The 23,953-nt window shown below is 40.7% G+C and overlaps 2 protein-coding genes across 3 annotated transcripts in view; one reads left to right on the top strand and one right to left on the bottom strand.

Moving 5' to 3' along the window:
* The window catches only part of LOC117401464 (solute carrier family 35 member E1), a 29,039-nt gene extending 10,810 nt beyond the window's left edge, over positions 1 to 18,229 (top strand). Inside the window, exons 3-6 of the mRNA XM_059015259.1 lie at positions 5,862 to 5,999; positions 6,471 to 6,596; positions 10,712 to 10,957; positions 12,472 to 18,229. Of these exons, the coding sequence (XP_058871242.1) occupies positions 5,862 to 5,999; positions 6,471 to 6,596; positions 10,712 to 10,957; positions 12,472 to 12,708 (747 nt within the window). The 3' untranslated portion in view covers positions 12,709 to 18,229. The remainder of the gene's footprint in view (positions 1 to 5,861; positions 6,000 to 6,470; positions 6,597 to 10,711; positions 10,958 to 12,471) is intronic.
* Positions 1 to 23,953, bottom strand: part of LOC117966313 (prostaglandin E2 receptor EP4 subtype-like) — a 43,984-nt gene that overhangs the window by 1,814 nt on the left and 18,217 nt on the right. The window contains exon 2 of one of the 2 annotated variants that reach the window (XM_034912187.2): positions 17,824 to 23,381. The exons of the other annotated variant lie outside the window; for it this stretch is intronic. Coding sequence (XP_034768078.2) covers positions 23,007 to 23,381 — 375 coding nt within the window. The 3' untranslated portion in view covers positions 17,824 to 23,006. Of the gene's footprint in view, positions 1 to 17,823; positions 23,382 to 23,953 lie in introns of those variants that run through there. 2 annotated transcript variants of the gene reach the window in all.

The raw sequence follows: 23,953 nt of genomic DNA, 5'->3' as shown, positions 1-23,953 counted from the left end.
GAGGGAACGAAACACAATCCTGAAGTGCATAGAGTTCTGTTTTCATTTATTTTGTGTAATACATTCTCACTACCTTACGTAGTTCTGCTTTTTAACTAGTAAAACGTGTGCTTTCAGAAGGGTTCGAATGTGTGTGCTTAAACAGCATGGCGTTTTTTTTTCTTCCCTGAATTGAGTGTCCAGCAATGCATCATAACAAACTGTAAATCCTTTGCAACTGTAAATTTCAAGAACTGAAAATATATAGTCTCTCAAATGTAAACATCTAACATTATGTACATCCAGCTGTTCATCATGGTGATGCAGAGCTCTCTCCGTTGCCTGACCAAGTTTCTATTTCGAGTTCCTCTTTTTTTTTTTTTTTGTACAGCTTTTGTTGAACAGCGGTTAGCAGATTACAGTTGCGCAGACACTGCAGATCGAACTCATTTGAACACTACTTACAAAGAAGGACACGGACAACATGCCGTTTATGTTGACTCAGAAATGTCTTCATCTAGACAATGTGAGGAAGCTATAAAAAAGGCCAACAAGATACTTGGATATATTGTGAGAAGTGTTGAATTTAAATCAAGGGAAGTAATATTAAAACTTTACAATGCATTAGTAAGACCTCACCTAGAATATTGTGTTCGGTTCTGGTCACCTCGTTACAAAAAGGATATTGCTGCTGTAGAAAGAGTGAAAAGAAGAGCGACCAGAATTCTCGGGTTTAAAAGGCATGTCATATGCAGACAGGCTTAAAGAATTGAATCTATTCAGTCTTGAACAAAGAAGACTACACGGTGATCTGATTCAAGCATTCAAAATCCTAAAAGGTATAGACAATGTTGACCCAGGGGACTTTTTTGACCTGAAAAAAGAAACAAGGACCAGGGGTCACAAATGGAGATTAGATAAAGGGGCATTCAGAACAGAAAATAGGAGGCACTTTTTTACACAGAGAATTGTGAGGGTCTGGAACCAACTCCCCAGTAATGTTGTTGAAGCCGACACCCTGGGATCCTTCAAGAAGCTGCTTGATGAGATTCTGGGATCAATAAGCTACTAACAACCAAACGAGCAAGATGGGCTGAATGGCCTCCTCTCGTTTGTAAACTTTCTTATGTTCTTCTTATGTTCTTATCGTTATTAAACTCCAGCCATGGGTAAATCTTCAGCCAGTTTGCATGAAAATCTTATTTTATTTATTTATTTATTTATTATTTTACTTATTTGTACTGTTGTATCACTAAGTCTAGTCTAATCTATGTATTAGTCAGTGGTGTGTGACTGACTTTAGTAAAAACACCCTGAATATATATAAAAAATTTTTTTTTAAATATGTAATATATATAATAAAAAATAATATATATATATATATTTTGCCAAATTACCCTTTGTATTTTTTCATTATGAAAGTTTGTTGTTTTTTAAATTTGATTTTTTTATACCATTTTATTTTTACAACCATTGTAACAATTAGTGTGTGGATTTTGAACTAAATTTTCATCAACATAATAGGCTCTCTATTTCTTTCTTGTTGTTTTATGAATAAACATGACTTTGCCTTGGTGCCCTTGGGTTAGATTTATGTTTAGCCTTTTTGCCCCCTAGAACTGCCTTGGTGCCCCTGAATCTTCCCTTCATGACCTGAACTTCATGCCCTGCGTTCAGTCTGTCTTCATGTGACATGCCTTTTAATCCTGGAATTCACAGTGCTGCTAATTTGTGTACTCTCTCCAATGCCTCTGTGTGTCTTATGATATGGGAACCAGAGCTATACACTAGGTGTGGTTGTACCAGTGCATTATATACTTTTAATATAACTTCTCTCGATTTGAATTCAGCTGTCTTGGCTATATAATCTAACATTCTTTTGCCTTTTTTATAGCTTCTCCACACTGTCTGGTTGGTTTTAGAGTTTCATCCACTACTACCCCAAGTCCTTTTCATACATAGCCTCCTCTATTTCGTTACTATTCATGCTGTACTTGCCTCTAATGTTTTTGCATCGGATGTGCAAGACTTTGCATTTATTCACATTACATTTTATCTACCATGTGTCAGCCCTAGCTTGAATCTTGTCTCCATCTCTTTGTAGTATCAGAGTTGCTGATTGGGAGTTGGCTACCCTCCCAGTTCTGTGTCATCTGCAAATTTGCACAGTTTACTGATTATGTCTTAGTCCCGGTGTTTTCTGTAGACTGGATTAACAATAGTGCTGTAGCAGGATAGCGGCAGGAATGAGACTCCGAGGCTAGAAACTGCAGTTAATTAACACACAAAACACAGGAACAAATTAACAAGGTATGAGGGCCAAAATAAAAGGGTTCAACAAAACAATTGTGATGTCTGGCTGATGTCAAGTTACTAAACATTTACCAACAACACAGTGTGCACACTCACCAGACTCCCAGTCCCAGACAAAGGATTTCCCCTTCCTTATGTACCATGTGGCTGGAGCTTAATTAATCATCAATTAAGATGTATTCTGTCAGGGAGCATTTTAACCCCCTCCCTGCCAACCCTATATTCACAACACACACACAGAAGCTCTGCTGCTGTGCCCTGCCACAGGTCCCAGTGCTGATCCCTGTGGTGCCCCACTTGTTATGTGATTCCAGTTTGATGCCTGGCCTCTAATTATAACACTCTGCTTTCTGTCTTGTAACCCGTTATGACTCCATGCTGCTACTTTACCATTTATTCTACTGATTTCATCTTTAAGTGTAGTCTTTCGTGTGCTACTTTGTCAAATGCTTAGATGATGTCATACGCACTGTCCTTGTCCACTCTAGTAGTCACCTCCTGAAGCCATGCTGGCTGTTCCCTGTGATGTTGGTACTATATAAATATTCCTCCATTTTGGTCCTTATTATAGTTTCCATTATAGATAGTATGAACTGCAGTCTGTTTAATGAAAGCTGTGGGAGGCCAGCTAACAGCGATTTATAGTGTGGCCTAATTGTTACTGTGACGGAGTCACCCCCGCCCCTGGGTGTATTTTGGTTTGTTATGTATAGCGTGAGTTATGTAGCATGGGTGATTTAAAATGTATGTTGGTGTGTGGACACGGGGATGTCCCAGTTAGTTCCCGTGCAGACTGTGCATTTATTTTGGGTGATCTGAGCAGTCTGTTTTAAAATACCTGAAAGTCTTTCCTGGTGAAGGCACGGCCGCGTGGTGTGCAGGGTGAGACGTACAGTCAGGGGAATGGAGGGGTCCCAGAGGGTCTCCCCTGGTAAAGGCACGGCCGTGTGGTGTGCAGGGTGAGTCGTACAGTCAGGGGAATGCAGGGGTCCCAGAGGGTCTCCCCTGGTAAAGGCACGGCCGCGTGGTGTGCACGGTGATTTGTAGAGTCAGGGGAATGCAGGGGACCCAGAGGGTCTCGCCTGGTGAAGGCACGGCCACGTGGTGTGCAGGGGGAGTCATACAGTCAGGGGAGCGCAGGGGTCCCAGAGGGTCTCCCCTAGTAAAGGCACGGCCGCGTGGTGTGCAGGGGGAGTCGTACAGTCAGGGGAGCGCAGGGGTCCCAGAGGGTCTCCCCTGGTAAAGGCACGTACAGTCGTACAGGAATTTTTTTTTTTTTGTTAATCTCTGTATTGGCTGTTTGCCTATGATTGTGCAACATAGCTGACGTGGCGCACTGTTTTTTTACCTTTGTGATTTGCATGCAAGTGGGTCTTAACAATAACAGGAGAAAATAGGCATGTATCTCTCTCTCTCATGACATTGAAGCCGACACCAGATCAAACACAAGTAAAACTAAAGTAGCCGATCAAATATCCAATGTTCTAGGGCACAGGATTGAGACATAGTAATAATAATAAAAAAAAAAAACTTTATCAACATTTATCTTTCATCTGTAATCAAAGAAACTACAAAATGATATGGCAGAAATCTACCGGAAGAGTCATTCCCCATGACGAATCCCCTGCAGGTGACGCCCGATCATCTCCGCTTTACACCAGACTTGTTTCAGGCAAACAAGCTCAAGTGTACATTTTACACTGATCAGGTCAATTACTTTTTTGGTGTGATTTGTCATGGAATGACTCAGAAGCCATAATAGTAGTACAGTATTTCATGTTAGATTTTGAAATCTGTCTATTAGTTAGGTATATGTAAAACTACAATGCGGTGTGTAATTCAATAAGTTAACAAACATTATTCAACAGGTTTCATTTGACTTTATGAAGAAAAATGAGTTAATTCTATAAGGTGATGCAAAACGTTTGGCCATAGCTGTACAACAACTTATGACACTGAAGTGATACTAAAACAGTAACCTAGTTTGTACTTCTTTGTTTGTTGCCTCATTCTGCTGAATGGTTAATCTATACAGCTGATGACTGCAATGGACTTGGCATGTTAATATTTGAGATGTTTTCAAACCGTTCTTTTTCATTACCACACTCTGAGAGCTTCGCTTAGTGAATGGCAATATTTCTACAGCAATCTGGTAAGCAGCATTATTTAAAGTATTTGTACGCTGTGCTTTCACTTTTCTTGAAATGGCCAGTTTAAGAAACAAACCGTTTTCTCTGCAGCAGCTGACCCTGCTTTAGTACAAAGCTCCCACGCTGCATTTACTGTTTTACATTATGGGAACTTCTTGAATTACCCTGCTTGCTTCTTTGGCTGAAGAGATATTATCAGCTCATCATCTAACTAGAGAATCTGCTGTGCAATTAAATCATCCTCAAACTCCTGACGATAAAGAGTATAACCAAATCTATTATATCTGGGATAGAGGAAACTGCTAACGAGGATGCAACAGACAAAAAATACTGTTCGTGTTGACGCGAACCCTTTAGACACCCTACAATTTGACTGGCTAAAGACAACTTTGATTGATTTGAAATTTTTTCAACTTGATATGGTACCTTTTTCCTTCAGGTTGTTTTTTGTTTAATTCTTGACCTTTTTGCTTCATTTCAGCTCTTTATTATAATTCTCTATTTTAAGTTTTCAGGACATTTTGTTAAAGGCACGTGTGCAACACACAAACCTAAGTGTATTGTTGTTTTAGTGTTTCGTGGCTCTAAATTTCTTGAATCAGTGTTCATTGTAAGGTACATTCTTACACAACAGCACTCGCACACGTTCAATCACCACCACTCCTGCTGCATGATGCTGCACCCAGGCTATTGTTTTGCCGTATGCACAGTGTCTCCCAGCTCAGCCATGGAAGACTGTAACTCCTTTAGAGTTGCCATAGGCCTCTTGGTGGCCTCCCTGACTAGTGCCCTTCTCACCCAGATACTCAGTTTTTGAGGACGGCCTGTTCTAGACAGATTCACAGTTGTGCCATATTCTCTCCATTTCTTAATAATGGACTTTACTGTGCTCCGGGGGATATTCAATGCCTTGGAAATGTTCTTATATCCTACCCCTGATTGGTGCTTTTGAAGAACCTTATGAAACACCTTAATTGCACACAGGTGGACTCCATTCAACTAATTATGTGACTTCTAAAGACAATTGGTTGCACCAGAGCTTATTTAGGTGTGTCATAGCAAAGGGGGTGAATACTTATGCAATCAATTATTTTCTGTTTTCTATTTGTAATTAATTTAGAACAATTTGTAGATTTTATTTTTCACTTTGATATTATGGACTTTTTTGTGTTGATCAGTGGCAAAAACTCCTAATTAAATCCATTCTGATTCCATGTTGTAACCCAATAAAATGTGGAAAAGTCCAAGGGGGGTGAATACTTGAGAGCCACTGTAGATAATTTAAGATGGGCCAAACGGCCTCCTTTCATTCAGACATGTATTAACCAATGTACTAATTAGTCCTGAGTGTGGCCTCTGTTTTTTCTGTGTGTGGATACAGCTTAGACTCTGAACTAACCAGCCCTCTCTCCTCCCCAGGTGTACATGTCTCTGGTTCCTATAATTGGAGGGGTTCTCCTGGCTACAGTGACTGAATTGTCTTTCGATTCTTCTGGGCTCATTAGTGCCCTGGCTGCAACCCTCTGCTTCTCTCTACAAAATATCTTCTCCAAAAAGGTGCGAGAGTCTTTCGTATGGTTTGTTTCCAAGTTAAAGGTAGAACAGATAGGCTGTACACAATGACATTTCCTCACCTACATTCATGATATTTGGTTTCCAATTCTTATTTTTTTTTTCATCACATCCTTGAAACTTTTTTTATATTTGAGCTCAGCAAGGTTCAGAGCAAATCCTACTACAACCTCCTTCTAGTTAGTTCCACACGAGGGCATTTTGCATCATCAATGTGAGACCAAAGTTAAGAGAGTGAGACTAGTTTCATTATCAGTCTCACCATCGACACATGTGAGCTTCCTGAATTAAACAATAATCAAAATGATGTAAAGTTAGTTGAATTTAGAATAATTCTGTAAATTTAGAATGTATGTTAATGCAGTTGAATTTAGAATGATTTCTGTAAACTTTTCTGAATTTGGATTCAGAGTGATCTCTGTAAACTCTGATGAATTAGCTGTCTGTCCTGTGCAGGTCCTGCGAGACACACGGATACACCACCTCCGTCTGCTCAATGTCCTGGGCTTTCACGCTGTCCTCTTCATGCTCCCTACCTGGGTGCTGGTGGACCTGTCGTCTTTCCTCGTTGACAGCGACGCGGTGAGTGGATCCTGCACCACAGTCTAATGTTCAGACACACACAGAGCTTGATTTGAAAACCACCAGACACCTGCTGCTGCTAATATCACAAACCACTTCAGCTGGCAGCAAAATCTATCACGTCACCCTTCACTTAGATCTGTGACTGACTGAGGTTGCCACATGTGAACTGAACTGCAGCGTTTAAACGATGGCCAAGGAAATAAATACTGGTATATTTAAGAAAAAAACAACACTACCTTTCAATTGGATATTAAACATGACTTCACATTTACTTTAGCACTAAGCAGTGCGCAATACCATTTTTTGTAAGGAAATAAGAAAAGGATTATCGGTAGCGGCTGGTGAATTCTGAGACGTGTGGGGCGTTAATATAAAAATACATATTCAGAAGGACAGGTTTTTTCAGCAGAGTACCTTTTTTCAAAGCTACACGCATACAGTAACTACAGATTGGGGGGGAAAAAGTCACAAAAAATTAATTAAAAAAAAGATTTGAATTAACGTGATAACGTTTCTCTCTTTCACACCCACACACACATTATGTCACAATTAATATTATACAACGAGAAATTAATACAGCTCAATATGTGACTGACAAGTCTGTACGAGCATCATCTTATATCTTAAATCAAACTGTGCTCACCTGCTCACAGCTGTTTTACCTGTGAAACACTGCGCTGGGCAACAGATAACACACACGCGAGCATTGCCTTTCAACACAGAGCTCAGCACATCCCATTGAGCACTGAACACATGCAAGCATTGCCATTCAACACAGAGCTCAGTACATCCCATAGAGCACTGAACACACGCGAGCATTGCCATTCAACACAGAGCTCAGTGTGCCCCATAGAGCACTGAACACACGTGAGCATTTCCATTCAACACAGAGCTCAGTGTGCCCCATAGAGCACTGAACACACGCGAACATTGCCATTCAACATAGAGCACTGAACACACGCGAGCATTGCCATGCAACACAGAGCTCAGGAATCACTGCTGCGCATGTGCTACAGAGGCAGCAGGGAAACTGTCCAAGGTCCTTCCTGCGCATGCTCATGCTCATTTGCGGTGGTAGCAGTAGGCAGTGTAATTCCTGTTATGATCTCTGTAATGATGTTGCTAGCGGCTAGCGACAAAATAACAAATTATTACTGAATTCAAACTGCCGGTGTCCCAACACCCCCTTATACACCAGCCGTGCCTGGGATATAGACCACAAAACTAGTCCCATTTATAACTTTGAACTACACGCTAAGTTAAGATGAGTAAATTGATTTAATTGAAACATGCAAATATATGTAAATATATATTTATTTTTGATGTGTTGAATTTTACATTGCCATTGAAAAGATCCACCAGGAGACGGAGTTGAGACGGTACTGAATTCATTTTTTTCTTTGAGTGAAAGATGCTGTTTCAGCAGAACAGGAGTAACAAAAAAAGAATTATGATTTATCAGTAATTTTTCAAGGTCGGTGTCAGAGAGAGGTGGCTAATATGCTGAAGTGTCTGTGTTGTGTTTATCTGGAGTGTTTACAAACCGCTAAAAATAATTATTTGAAGTGACAAAGTCAGGGCCACGTTTTCAGCCTGATCAGGTCAAGGGGTCAGAAGTTAGACAGGTGTCAAAATTGGGTTGATTTTGGACCCCCTGACCTTTTAATCAATCTTTTATTAAACTATTTAAGCTTGACACTTGTTTTAGGTGTCTTTTTAGTGGAAATTACATGAAGAATCCAAAAGTGATATTAAAAACACATTTAAAGTTCCACCTTAAAGTTTTTGACCTTTGGGGAAAACCCCAGTAATAGAAATCTGAACTAAATGTCATGGAAAGGTCCAAGTCTCCTTCACAAACAAAGTTACAGGAAGGGAAGATTTTGAAACGTTCCCGCAGGGGGTGTTACCTGTCAGGTGGTTTGTCACGGAATGACCCTGCAATGCCAGTTCACTCAGCATGAGATGGCATCATGATACAAAAATACGCCAGGGATAAAATGATACAGACTTGTCTGCTGCCTAGTGTTAGTTTTATCGTTTCTGAATGTTATAAATGTTTATTACTAGTAGACTAAACAGAGGTGGCTGCCACATTGGGGTGGTTTCTGCATGATAAAGACAGAATGCTTTGAGGTGGTGCCTTCATACTCGCTACTCAGCCGTATTCTAGTGTCAAAGCTTCATATCAGAAGCCACTTAAGAGAGTGACTTCATATCTGCAGGGTTATATAAACCCTTCATGCTGAATGTGTTTTTGATCGTGACATTGATATTTGATCTGATATGGATGCCAAATTCAGGTTTATTCCCATGTAAAGAATATGAAAATCCTATGGAAATAAACATTTTCGGGTAACCCATTCCATACCTCACCACTGTGTCTACATTCAACGACATGACTAGGTAACCCGTTCCATACCTCACCACTGTGTCTACACCATCAACAACATGACTAGGTAACCCATTCCATACACCACTGTGTCTACATTCAACGACATGACTAGGTAACCCATTCCATACCTCACCACTGTGTCTACATTCAACAACATGACTAGGTAACCCATTCAATACACCACTGTGTCTACATTCAACGACATGACTAGGTAACCCATTCAATACACCACTGTGTCTACATTCAACGACATGACTAGGTAACCCATTCCATACCTCACCACTGTGTCTACATTCAACAACATGACTAGGTAACCCATTCCATACCTCACCACTGTGTCTACACCATCAACAACATGACTAGGTAACCCATTCCATACCTCACCACTGTGTCTACATTAAACAACATGACTAGGTAACCCATTCCATACCTCACCACTGTGTCTACACCATCAACAACATGACTAGGTAACCCATTCCATACCTCACCACTGTGTCTACATTAAACAACATGACTAGGTAACCCATTCCATACCTCACCACTGTGTCTACATTCAACAACATGACTAGGTAACCCATTCCATACCTCACCACTGTGTCTACATTCAACAACATGACTAGGTAACCCGTTCCATACCTCACCACTGTGTCTACATTCAACAACATGACTAGGTAACCCATTCCATACCTCACCACTGTGTCTACATTCAACAACATGACTAGGTAACCCATTCCATACCTCACCACTGTGTCTACATTAAACAACATGACTAGGTAACCCATTCCATACCTCACCACTGTGTCTACACCATCAACAACATGACTAGGCAACCCGTTCCATACCTCACCACTGTGTCTACATTCAACGACATGACTAGGTAACCCGTTCCATACCTCACCACTGTGTCTACATTCAACAACATGACTAGGCAACCCGTTCCATACCTCACCACTGTGTCTACATTCAACGACATGACTAGGTAACCCATTCCATACCTCACCACTGTGTCTACACCATCAACAACATGACTAGGTAACCCATTCCATACCTCACCACTGTGTCTACACCATCAACAACATGACTAGGTAACCCATTCCATACCTCACCACTGTGTCTACACCATCAACAACATGACTAGGTAACCCATTCCATACCTCACCACTGTGTCTACATTCAACAACATGACTAGGTAACCCATTCCATACCTCACCACTGTGTCTACATTCAACAACATGACTAGGCAACCCGTTCCATACCTCACCACTGTGTCTACATTCAACAACATGACTAGGTAACCCATTCCATACCTCACCACTGTGTCTACACATTCAACGACATGACTAGGTAACCCGTTCCATACCTCACCACAGTGTCTACACTTAAGCAATGAAATCTCTGTTTGCAAGCCATGCTTTTAGACTGTCTTGCACTTCCTGGGTCACCTGTAGGCTGAAATAGACCCCTACTATCTTCTTTCCTGTAAATAACCAATCAGCTGCTTCTCCTATTGACTGACATGCGTTCAGCCAGTAACTTGACCCAGAAGACACTGCTGGAGTGATCAAGGAAGTAAAGCAGGCAAGGCAAGCAAACTAGGAAGTGCCTCTAACCTAGACCAGGTGTCTGTTTCAAAACTGCCCAATGAGCCCTATATAGTGCCGTATGAATTTGCTAGCAAGGCATTATTGCCACACCCTAACCCTCCTTCTCGTTTCAGAGTTTCATGTCCATTTGGTCGAGCACGCTGGTCCTGCTCCTGGTCAGTGGGTTCTGTAACTTTGCTCAGAACATGATTGCCTTCAGCATTCTGAACCTCATCAGTCCTCTGAGCTACTCCGTGGCGAACGCTACGAAGCGCATCATGGTGATCAGCGTGTCCCTGCTGCTGCTGAGGAACCCCGTCTCCTCCACCAATGTGCTGGGCATGATGACCGCAATACTGGGGGTCTTCCTTTATAACAAGGTAATGCTTCAGTTAAACTGCATGAAGCTAACCGGAGGTATCGCCTGATATCCTCGGGTTCAAATCAAAATGCTTACTAATCTACAATTACGTGAGTGAAACACTAGCCTCTCCTGATTAAGGGCAGTAAAAAAATGTTATGTATTATTGTAAACACCAGGGGGTGATGTAAGGATGCAGAACCCCAGAATGCTGCCTTAAATCGTGTTTAGCAGCTGGAAGTTAGATTTTTTTTTTTTGGTCTCTAAAAATGCGGCGTATGTAAAGAAAGGTGTTCACCTGGCATTCTGCACTGCTATCAAATTTGCACTTTGCCATCATTAATCCATTCAAATTATACTGAAATGCATTCAAATGAAGAAAAGAGCATGGAACTGGGTGGGATCTGGATACTAAGTGGGTGCAAACATTATAATGTGATGTAAGGATTTTGCCTTGCAATTACTGACCCTCCAAAAAACTTTACACGTCTTCTACAAGGTGCAAACCACTGTAGAAGTGAGTAACTAAGAGCTGTATAAAAGCACACACCTGCAGAGACCTGTCATTGGCTTCAGGATGGCTGCTGTGGTACACTTCCTGATACGGTGACACTTGGCTCTTGTAGAGGAGAGCCTCAGCCATAAGGACTCTCAGCTCCTTATCAGAAAACGTTTAATTTTTATTCTGTGAGCCAAGAGGACTTTGCTGTGCTTCCTCCTGACATTTTTTTTTCGTGCTCCACAAATATCATATAGAGCCTACTGCTCTCTGTACTGCTAACTCTGCAGTGCAGCCTCTGACATTTGTTTGAACAGCAGCATTTCAGAAGGGATGTGAGAAGAATGATTTATTTAAGTTTCCAGCCTTGTCTTGCACACTTCTCTAAACTCAATGTGCCAACAAGTACAAAAGCCATTCGCTGTGCTGTGGTTGCTTAGGCGACCATGGAATGTATACAGGTACGGTAGTATCTGGGTTATTATTGGATGTACTTTAGCACTTTTAAAAAGGTCCATATTTATAGATACAAAAATGAGATGCAATTAAAATCAAAATGTCGCTGTTGTCTTACTGTGGCATTGTCATTGTTTTCCACACAGTTTGTGCTTTGTATTTGTGCTTGCGAATTATGCAATAAAGTCTGCATTTTTAAATATTATAAATCATATATGAGAAAGTATAGCTAACAATAATTCCAGGACATCGTTTCTAAAACGCATTACCATCACTTCAGATATCTCCTATTTTCCTATATGAAAGCGACTCACATTGTTAAACGTGTATTTGATTTTTAATGGTTCAACTACAAAATACTGTAAATTACCATTACAAATTCAAATTCACCTTTACCATAATGTGTGTGTTTCCTAAAGGAATGACCTATGAAGTTAAGGTAAGATTTACCAGAATAATTTTTTTAGCACCATGTGTTTTAAGCATCCAAGTAAAGCTATTTCATGAACACCTTGTGGTGCACACTTCAGTGTATGTGGCAAAGCTGAATGTTTCACATCTTTGTCATTTTTAAACAGGCTAAATACGATGCAAACCAGGAGGCAAACAAGAAACTGCTGCCAGTTTCAAAAGAAGATCTCCTTTCCTTTGATCATGGAAGTGCTGCGCTGGAAAAAAGCCATGCCAATGGGATCATGCCCTTCCCAGTCAACTCGGACTACCAGTACAGAGGAAGCAACGTGCTGACGGATCACTTCCAGTACAGCCGGCAGACCCACGCTCTGGGAAAGAGCTCAAACCAGTATGATGTGTAGAACCTGGGGAGCAGCATGGGTTTGAACTTTACTACCAGCGCTGTCGCAGGCGCAGCTAAGGGGAGAGAGAGATTGGATGGCAGTGTCTGTATGGGAGAGTTTGCACACTGAGGCATTGTGGACCATTTAACCCGCTAGGGTGCTGAGCCCACTAGTGTAGATTTTCAAATACGTGCTGATTTTATTGAGCATGCTACATGAAAACTAGGGTGTACAAAATGTGTTGCCCGTTTCCCCTAATTTGGTTATACCATAGTATCCCTGAATAGATAATCCCATACAAACGTATTCAAAATTATTTTAACACACACGTGAGATCTTGCTGTGGCTTTAGTTTGAGGGATTTTCCCACAATCAAAAAAACAAAAATATGAAAAATATGATTTTAAATGTTTCGCAAACCACAATATGTTTTAATACAACAATAAAATGATGTAAATATAGATTCCTAGAATAGGGGTGATTGATCTATTCTGGGGTACCGTGATTTAGGGTAACATGGGTAAAAATGAATCATTTTGACTCGCTGTTGGAAGCAAGAAAGGAATCGGATTGTAGTTTTTCATTGTGCCCTCTGTGTTAGTAAATAATAGTTAATCCGCCCCCCCCCCCTTCCCCAAATCAAGCAACTGTCCTTTTATTTTGCATGTACAGTAGCTTACACTACCAACCATAAAGAACAACAGCTGCTCCTTCAGTGTATTTTTCCAGTTGTTAAACCCGCTGCCTGGGTCGCTGTCAGCTTTGCCCTGCTTTCCTTCGGCAGTATTTACATTGTGAATTATTCTTTTAGTTCAGCCCTTTGTTTTGTGTTTTGCATGCTGTATAAATCTATATAAACATCTTTAACTGTGACGTCCTTCTAGTGCCCACATGAGAAGTGCAATTCTGTTTCTGTTATACAGCAAGACTAACGGCACTTGCTGTTTCAGGTCATTGTTTAGGTTGCATATGTTTTGGAGATGGGTTGTAAAGCTAGTATTGCCATATCGGGAGCCCTGGGAGAGTCTTCCCTGGGGAAGGCAGTCCAGGGAGTGCAGGCTCTGGCTGTGCCACGCTGCCTGTCTTCACTGGGGATTCCTCAAGGAGTATTGGCTCTGGTGCTGGGTTACAATCAGACTCCTTGCAGTGGCCCCTGCTGGCTGGGTACTGGTGAGCTCAAGCGGACACCTGCAGGGCTGCTCCTCCAGGGGCCGGTAGCTCGCCCACATCGCTGTGGAGCTCCTGGGTGTAAAGAGGTGATTGGCTTGGGGATGCCCACTGACCTTCACTTCTCCTGAGCTGTGGGAATTGCTGTGGTGAGGGAACATCATTGGGCATTGTGAAAATTGGAGAGAAAATCAGGGGTACTCAGAATCTTTTAATAATTGCATAATCTTATCAAAAAGTATTTATATTTTTTAACACTTTCTGGACAAAATTGAACAGATGTATGGTGTTCTGCTGATTTGTAAAGGTCAGTGCTGGTCAGGATTGCACTGTTGCACTGTACAGTCTCATCAATAAGAAATGTCCATCAGTAACTTTAAAAACACTCAATCACAGAGTCTAAGTTTTTAGTGGCTCTCCTGATAAAAGCACAGCCTGTTGGAGTGCAGGGGGACTCGTGCAAGCCTGGGTTCAGTCCTGTTTGTGCTGCTAATGTGTTGGCGTTTGTGCTTCCGCGAGGTTAGGAAGGAAAACTGGCACCCAGTAGTAATGCTGGTCTCTTCAGTCAGGCTTGTCAAGTTGACAAACGTTTCCCAGAATCCTTATTTTCAAATTTCAAACTTGATTAAAAGTAACCCTAAACAAGGTGAGATTGTTTTTTTAGGTGCAGTAATCCCAACATTAACCTTTCTACATGTGATTTATTTATGGAAAGAGGTTTTATTTTATTTTGACTCATTAAACAATTATAGTAAATGTTTTACAAAACAGGTTTAAAGTACGTTGTGCTAGCAAAATAATTCCAGTAAGTCAATATTTTCTTGTCTGATAAACGCACACATTATGGCTGCATGAAGGAATTAAGTGCAACAGTGATTGGTACTCAAATGCGAGCCAGTGTGTTACGGTTAATAAGACCCCACCTGAGCCTACACATAACCTATGGGGCCCCACTGCTTGCAACACACAGGAAGTTAACTTGATAGAATAAAGTGGTAATCTACAGCAATATGGGGCTTGTGTGAATGTGGAGGTGCAAGTTAAATCTTATCTGTTGTGCTTTTTCATTCATTGTATAGGTCTCAAATGTCCAATTTTGAAAGAAAAACATCTTCTAGTACAAATATCTGGTAGCACACTTTGTTTTGAAATCTGTTTGCAAGCCATCGGTCGCTTGTAGGGTTAGATTGTTCCCCCTCCTTCAACGGCTTCTTGGTTGTCATTAAGCAACCAGCTGCTTCCTGTTGACTCTCCCTTTCAGCCAGCTGCTTCCTGTTGACTCTCCCTTTCAGCCAGCTGCTTCCTGTTGACTCTCCCTTTCAGCCAGCTGCTTCCTGTTGACTCTCCCTTTCAGCCAGCTGCTTCCCTATTGACTCTCCCTTTCAGCCAGCTGCTTCCCTGTTGACTCTCCCTTTCAGCCGGCTGCTTCCCTGTTGACTCTCCCTTTCAGCCAGCTGCTTCCCTGTTGACTCTCCCTTTCAGCCAGCTGCTTCCCTATTGACTCTCCCTTTCAGCCAGCTGCTTCCCTATTGACTCTCCCTTTCAGCCAGCTGCTTCCCTATTGACTCTCCCTTTCAGCCAGCTGCTTCCCTATTGACTCTCCCTTTCAGCCAGCTGCTTCCCTATTGACTCTCCCTTTCAGCCAGCTGCTTCCCTATTGACTCTCCCTTTCAGCCAGCTGCTTCCCTGTTGACTCTCCCTTTCAGCCAGCTGCTTCCCTATTGACTCTCCCTTTCAGTCGGCTGCTTCCCTATTGACTCTCTCTTTCAGCCGGCTGCTTCCCTATTGACTCTCCCTTTCAGCTGGTAACAGGGTTCCTGAGGTGACCTAGGAAGTGCAAGTGTAACAGACATCCAGAGAATAATGCAGAGACACTGAGGCTGTTATTTAAAGTAGTACCAGATATCCTGATTTAACATGACAGTACATGTTTGCTATAACATGTGTTTCTTTCAGAACTGCCCATGTTAGACTAATGTAACTAATGGAAGTTCAAACAGATGAGATGTATGCAGCTGTGCTCTCTGCAATTACTGCAACCTGCTGGTGTGACTGGAAAGATCATTAGATATCTAATATAATGGAGTCATTGCTGTAAAATAAATGTACCGTTCTGAAATATCAGTTATCATAATTAATGTGATCTGATGTATAGTTTGTTTCAGCCATCACATCCTGGGACACCCGTTGCCTCAATACAGCTGGTACACCAGTGTAACCATAAACCAGTCCCCCCTGCAACGCCTGCCCCAATGGAGTTGGCACATTTGTTCTGTGTTGTATTTCTTACTAGGTGTGTTGCAGGGGGACAGGTTAATGGTTACACTGTGGCGTACCAGCTGTACTCGTGAGACGACAGGGGTGCTTTAAACAGTTTGAAAAGTCTCCAGGATGTGACAACAGAAGCACACAATGATACAAGTGGATCTAAACAAGAAGAATACATCATTCAAATAGTGGTTGTAGTTCAGAGCTGTACCAAGTTGTTCTTTTGATATGTGACCTGCTTGGTGTAACCTGTCTGTTGCATCTGCAAGAATACATTTAGGGTATCACTTTTATTAAGGGTGCATATCCTGAATAGTGTCTGTCACTGTGTAAGTGAAATGGCTCTGCAGAATGGACAGGTCTTGAGATTTGTGTGTGAAGGATTTTAACAGAGTCTGAGTTTATTCAATTAAAGAGTGCTAAATTAATTCTTAACCATTAGATTTAGACTTGCAACCCTATTGGCTAATATGGTATTTAAGATAGTCTGTGCTATTGCCCACAAAACACTAGGAGTCAATAGCCAAAGAACCATTGCCCCCTTAAATCACAGGTTTATTAAGACAGACTGACTGCAGCTTTCACCTTTCATAAAGTACTTGCTGCCTGAGGGCTGAAGAAGGGACTGCACTATTTGTAGATTTCCTTGTTTCTTATTTCAGACTTTAGAAGGTATTTGTATTTTGTTTTAAATGTTGTTGTTTTTTTTAACTAAACTGCTTTTTCCTGGAAGCAGTCCACTCACATGCTGTAGGTCACATGGATGGCAACCAGCCGATTGGAGGAAAATGTACCTACACAGGAAGGGAATTGTAATCAGGAAGCGGCAGCAGCTTTTAATACATAGTGTTTTATTTGAAAGATTTGGGTATCCTAGCGGGAGGGGAGTTCAATTAAAACCTGAAAAGGTGGACCAGTGATAATGTTTCCAATGCTGAGAAAATCTTTTAGCCAGTAGTTGTTCTTCCTCAATCACAGAAAAGTGCACAGAAAGGTTAATGAAGGAAAATTACAGAACCCTTTGTCATTTCATAGTGTGTGTGTCGGTGCAACATTCAACACTGAGCCAACCTCTTACAAGGTATAAACATAGAGAATGTTGTGATAAACAAGAAAAAGAGTATTGCTGGTGAAATAATGTTGTATATAACTGGGGGAGTGTATAAAAATGTATTTTAAACTTGTAAATAAAAATGATGTATGTATTCAGTGTTCTAGGTGGGGCATTGCACAATTAAGAATATTCCAGCGACTATTATCATTAATGATGACGTATTTAACATCTCCCAAAATATCGGTAAAAAAGTCAGAGGACTTGGAATTTCACCAAGAAGTGCCGGTCAAAAATGAAACGTGTACTATGAAAGTCAATTCCCCTTTAATGGAACTACCATTGGGGCTATATTTGCAGAAATGAACTTGTCTGTTGTCGCAATCTGATTGTTTTGATGTGTATCAAATCCTGCAATTATCTTTTCAGATCTTTTTTTTCTACTTTGCACCCTTTTTCTATACGAGTGCCATCTTTAAACAATATCATCTTTTGATGTTTATCGCATAATGCTAAACCTGGTGAAGTTGTTTAGAGTTGGTGCTCGCATTAAAAAAATGTATGCAGGACAAATTAGCAAAATGCTATTTTAATTAAAGTCAAAAGAATAACAGTAAACTGTACACTACCAAAAATTATTATTTAAAAAAAAAAAATACATGTTTTTCAAAGCTTCCAATTTGAGTGTTGAAATTATGGCAGGGTAATTGATAGGCTGCAGTAAACTACTAATAAATAACTTCGAGAGGTTCTCTAAAATCAAAAACCACAAGAGTTCAAATGGAACTCCAAGATGGAACTTTTTTGTGATAATCTGACTGACTTTTTTAACAAGCTAAACAATTTTCTGTTGAGAATGAACCTGAATAATGGTTTGATGGACATGGCTCAAGGGCACGCAAGACTGACAGAAGAAGAGATCATTGACTGTTCTGACCTCTGAACAGGGCATCCTGGCTCTGGTAGGCTGCAATGTAGGAATTGTATTAAAATAATGTTTTACTGTGGATCTGTACATGTTGAAAAATTATTAAAGCGTTGATTTCCCCCAAATCCCAAGCCTTTCCATGTCTTCAATGTATCGATCCTTGTGCATTGATAAATAGAAAGTTTTTGGTTTGTGGGTATTTTTTATAGTAGGTTTACATTTTCAAAGCTGTTTTTATGTTCTAGTAAATGGCATTTTTACTGAAACGATGTTTAGATTTATTTATGGTATGTAGTGGCATCAGATGGAATAAAACGTGTGCGGTAATGCACATTCTCTGATTGTGTATTTAATACCATTTATTTTATTTCAAATTTCAACATGAAATAAAGAATAACAGATATAAATGCAAAAATGTGTCCACAATTGTTGTTTTTTTTAACCCAGGTTTCTGCCCTCATTTGTGTTTATACAGGGTGATTTATGAAGGACCGTAACCCTGTCTTTGAAGCCATACAGAGTCCACTCATGTACTGTCTGTTCATTAAACTCCCTTGTTAGAACACTGATATCTAGGGTGTGCAGATACCTGCATTTATTAGGTATTAAATGAAACACGCAAGCAGGCCTCTTAATCAATGATTTAATATCACAAGAGCAGCTGCGTCTCCCTCAGTTTTACAATCAATTACCAATCAATAGCACTGTACCACAGTGAGGGATCTCAATCAATCACGGTGAACCACAATGAGGGATTTCAATCAATCTCAATGAACCACAATGAGGGATTTCAATCAATCTCAATGAACCACAATGAGGGATTTCAATCAATCACAGTGAGGGATTTCAATCAATCAGAATGAACCACAATGAGGGATTTCAATCAATCTCAATGAACCACAATGAGGGATTTCAATCAATCAGAATGAACCACAATGAGGGATTTCAATCAATCTCAATGAACCACAATGAGGGATTTCAATCAATCTCAATGAACCACAATGAGGGATTTCAATCAATCTCAATGAACCACAATGAGGGATTTCAATCAATCTCAATGAACCACAATGAGGGATTTCAATCAATCTCAATGAACCACAATGCGGGATTTCAATCAATCACAATGAACCACAATGAGGGATTTCAATCAATCACAATGAACCACAATGAGGGATTTCAATCAATCAGAATGAACCACAATGAGGGATTTCAATCAATCTCAATTAACCACAATGAGGGATTTCAATCAATCTCAATGAACCACAATGCGGGACTTCAATCAATCACAATGAGGGATTTCAATCAATCTCAATGATCCACAATGAGGGATTTCAATCAATCACAATGAACCACAATGAGGGATTTCAATCAATCACAATGAACCACAATGAGGGATTTCAATCAATCTCAATGAACCACAATGAGGGATTTCAATCAATCTCAATGAACCACAATGAGGGACTTCAATCAATCACAAAGAGGGATTTCAATCAATCTCAATGAACCACAATGAGGGATTTCAATCAATCTCAATGAACCACAATGAGGGATTTCAATCAATCACAATGAGGGATTTCAATCAATCTCAATGAACCACAATGAGGGATTTCAATCAATCACAATGAACCACAATGAGGATTTCAATCAATCACAATGAGGGATTTCAATCAATCTCAATGAACCACAATGAGGGATTTCAATCAATCTCAATGAACCACAATGAGGGATTTCAATCAATCTCAATGAACCACAATGAGGGATTTCAATCAATCACAATGAGGGATTTCAATCAATCTCAATGAACCACAATGAGGGATTTCAATCAATCACAATGAACCACAATGAGGGATTTCAATCAATCACAATGAGGGATTTCAATCAATCTCAATGAACCACAATGAGGGACTTCAATCAATCACAATGAGGGATTTCAATCAATCTCAATGAACCACAATGAGGGATTTCAATCAATCACAATGAACCACAATGAGGGATTTCAATCAATCTCAATGAACCACAATGAGGGATTTCAATCAATCACAATGAGGGATTTCAATCAATCTCAATGAACCACAATGAGGGATTTCAATCAATCTCAATGAACCACAATGAGGGATTTCAATCAATCACAATGAACCACAATGAGGGATTTCAATCAATCACAATGAGGGATTTCAATCAATCTCAATGAACCACAATGAGGGATTTCAATCAATCTCAATGAACCACAATGAGGGATTTCAATCAATCTCAATGAACCACAATGAGGGATTTCAATCAATCACAATGAACCACAATGAGGGATTTCAATCAATCTCAATGAACCACAATGAGGGATTTCAATCAATCTCAATGAACCACAATGAGGGACTTCAATCAATCACAATGAGGGATTTCAATCAATCTCAATGAACCACAATGAGGGATTTCAATCAATCACAATGAACCACAATGAGGGATTTCAATCAATCACAATGAACCACAATGAGGGATTTCAATCAATCACAATGAGGGATTTCAATCAATCTCAATGAACCACAATGAGGGATTTCAATCAATCACAATGAGGGATTTCAATCAATCTCAATGAACCACAATGAGGGATTTCAATCAATCACAATGAACCACAATGAGGGATTTCAATCAATCACAATGAACCACAATGAGGGATTTCAATCAATCACAATGAGGGATTTCAATCAATCTCAATGAACCACAATGAGGGATTTCAATCAATCTCAATGAACCACAATGAGGGATTTCAATCAATCTCAATGAACCACAATGAGGGATTTCAATCAATCACAATGAACCACAATGAGGGATTTCAATCAATCTCAATGAACCACAATGAGGGATTTCAATCAATCTCAATGAACCACAATGAGGGACTTCAATCAATCACAATGAGGGATTTCAATCAATCTCAATGAACCACAATGAGGGATTTCAATCAATCACAATGAACCACAATGAGGGATTTCAATCAATCACAATGAACCACAATGAGGGATTTCAATCAATCACAATGAGGGATTTCAATCAATCTCAATGAACCACAATGAGGGATTTCAATCAATCACAATGAGGGATTTCAATCAATCTCAATGAACCACAATGAGGGATTTCAATCAATCACAATGAACCACAATGCGGGATTTCAATCAATCTCAATGAACCACAATGAGGGATTTCAATCAATCACAATGAGGGATTTCAATCAATCTCAATGAACCACAATGAGGGACTTCAATCAATCACAATGAGGGATTTCAATCAATCAGAATGAACCACAATGAGGGATTTCAATCAATCACAATGAACCACAATGAGGGATTTCAATCAATCACAATGAACCACAATGAGGGATTTCAATCAATCACAATGAGGGATCTCAATCACAATGATAAAATCTGAGTTTGTTAGTTTGATCACGACGGGTTCTATATTAAACCACACTGTCAGTTTGGTATTGATTGGTTCTCAGTAATTGTGTGAGTAACCAATTTACTGACAGTATACATATTGAACAGAACTTATTAGCACTGCAGTCAAAGCATTTCAAGGAAGCCAAGTTGCTACACACAATAATAAATTAATACTGTATCTGTATTTCATGTAATGACCTGCATTTCCAATTCATGATGCATTCAGCAGTTAGACAGCTGTAATGTCTCCATGTATTCAGCACTTAGACAGCTGTAATGTCTCCATGTATTCAGCACTTAGACAGCTGTAATGTCTCTATGTATACAGCAGTCAGACAGCTGTAATGTCTCTATGTATTCAGCAGTTAGACAGCTGTAATGTCTCTATGTATTCAGCAGTTAGACAGCTGTAATCTCTCCATGTATTCAGCACTTAGACAGCTGTAATGTCTCTATGTATTCAGCACTTAGACAGCTGTAATGTCTCTATGTATACAGCAGTTAGACAGCTGTAATGTCTCTATGTATACAGCAGTTAGACAGCTGTAATGTCTCCACGTATACAGCAGTTAGACAGCTGTAATGTCTCCACGTATACAGCAGTTAGACAGCTGTAATGTCTCCATGTATACAGCAGTTAGACAGCTGTAATGTCTCCATGTATTCAGCAGTTAGACAGCTGTAATGTCTCTATGTATACAGCAGTTAGACAGCTGTAATGTCTCCACGTATACAGCAGTTAGACAGCTGTAATGTCTCCATGTATACAGCAGTTAGACAGCTGTAATGTCTCCACATATTCAGCAGTTAGACAGCTGTAATGTCTCCACGTATTCAGCACCTTGGGTGCCGGCACCTGATACAAAATTGGTTTAAAAATAAAAAAAATGTGTTCATCCTGCTTCATCGTTTGGGCTTCAAGTCTGTCAGTCTAGTAGCTTTTAAAATCAAGGACAAAACTTAGGATTGCAAATCTGTTTTTCATGAACATAATACAATTTTTTAACAAGAGGAGGCCCATCTGAGCTTGTCCAGTTCCCAGTAGCTGATTGATCTCAAATCTGGGTGAAGAAGTTTCCTCTGTCTTACCTTTGTGTCAAAGACTGATACCAAAACTAAAACATTACTAAAGAAAATAAAGTCTAAAAATGTGATTAAAGATAAGAAACTGATTTAAACTGCACAGGGCACCGCAGTTTTGTCCTCAATAAACACAGCATCCCATCCAGACTGAAGGGGATCCCTTCAACCTTCTTTCCAGCGTGGACTTGTTCAGAACAAGGTGGCTTCAACACTGGAAGATCCTGAGAAAAGGGTGCCTTCCCAAAACTCTCTGCTCTCACAGTCCCTGATTAGCATGGGACTGCGTCACTGACATTAGGTAGTCAGAGGTTGTGTTGATCAGGGTCTCAGTTTATATCCGTTTTCCAGCTGGTTTCTCTGCTGCCCGGCCACTGTTTCAATGAGAGAGGTGTCAAGCGGTTTGTCTCCGTCTCTCTGCTGTTTCCTCGCTGTCTCTCAACCCGAAGCACTGGTTCTCCTGGCTCAATGCTGGTGATTCCTCTCCAGGGCAGTCTGGCCCCTGTGCCTGCAGCATGGTCACTATGCCCTTGTCTGATGCCAGGTAGAGGACGGCTTGGCGGGACCCCGGCACCACTGAGTTGCCCCGCCGATGGAAGGCCCGCTTGGCCAGCCCCATGACCCTGTGGAAGACGGCTCTGCGCAGCAGGATGTACACCCAAGGGTCGAGGATGGGGTTCATGGAGGCGATGCGAATGGCCTGCAGGTTGGGGTTACCCATGTCTTCCTCCACTGCTGGATGCATGATCTGGTTGATAAAGACTCGCACCTGGGAAGGAAGCATTACAAATGTATTATTCTCTTACCCACACAGTGTTTTGTTTCCAATTCCTTCTGTTTTTGATCATTGAGACTTTTTTTTTTAAAAAGTTTAATCTCGTAGCCACAAGCCTTGCTACTGAGACCATTTTATTATTATTATTATTATTATTATTATTATTATTATTATTATTATTATTATTATTATTATTATTACTAATAATTCATTTTTCATTTAGAGTACCCAAACATTTCACCCCTGATTTTCTCCCCAATTTAGATCCCCCACTTCATCCTTCCCCACACAGCTCAGGAGGACTGGAGGTCTGTTAGTGTCCTCCGATCCCCAAGCCAATCGCCTCTTTACACCACGGAGCTCCACAGTGGATGTCAGCGAGTTACTGGCCTCTGGAGGACAAAGGCCAGCCCTGCAGGGGTCTGCTCTGAGCTCACAGGACCTTGGCCAGGAGCTGTAGCGTGAGGAGGAGAAACTGGCCCTGCATCCCGAACCTGCAGGAGCACCAGAGCCATCACTCCCTCTGGAATCCCCTGTGAAGCCTGGCAACCTCACACAGCTACGAA

The sequence above is a fragment of the Acipenser ruthenus genome, chromosome 49 (genome assembly GCF_902713425.1).
Source record: "Acipenser ruthenus chromosome 49, fAciRut3.2 maternal haplotype, whole genome shotgun sequence".
NCBI lineage: Eukaryota > Metazoa > Chordata > Actinopteri > Acipenseriformes > Acipenseridae > Acipenser > Acipenser ruthenus.
This window is presented reverse-complemented; position numbering and strand designations above follow the sequence as displayed.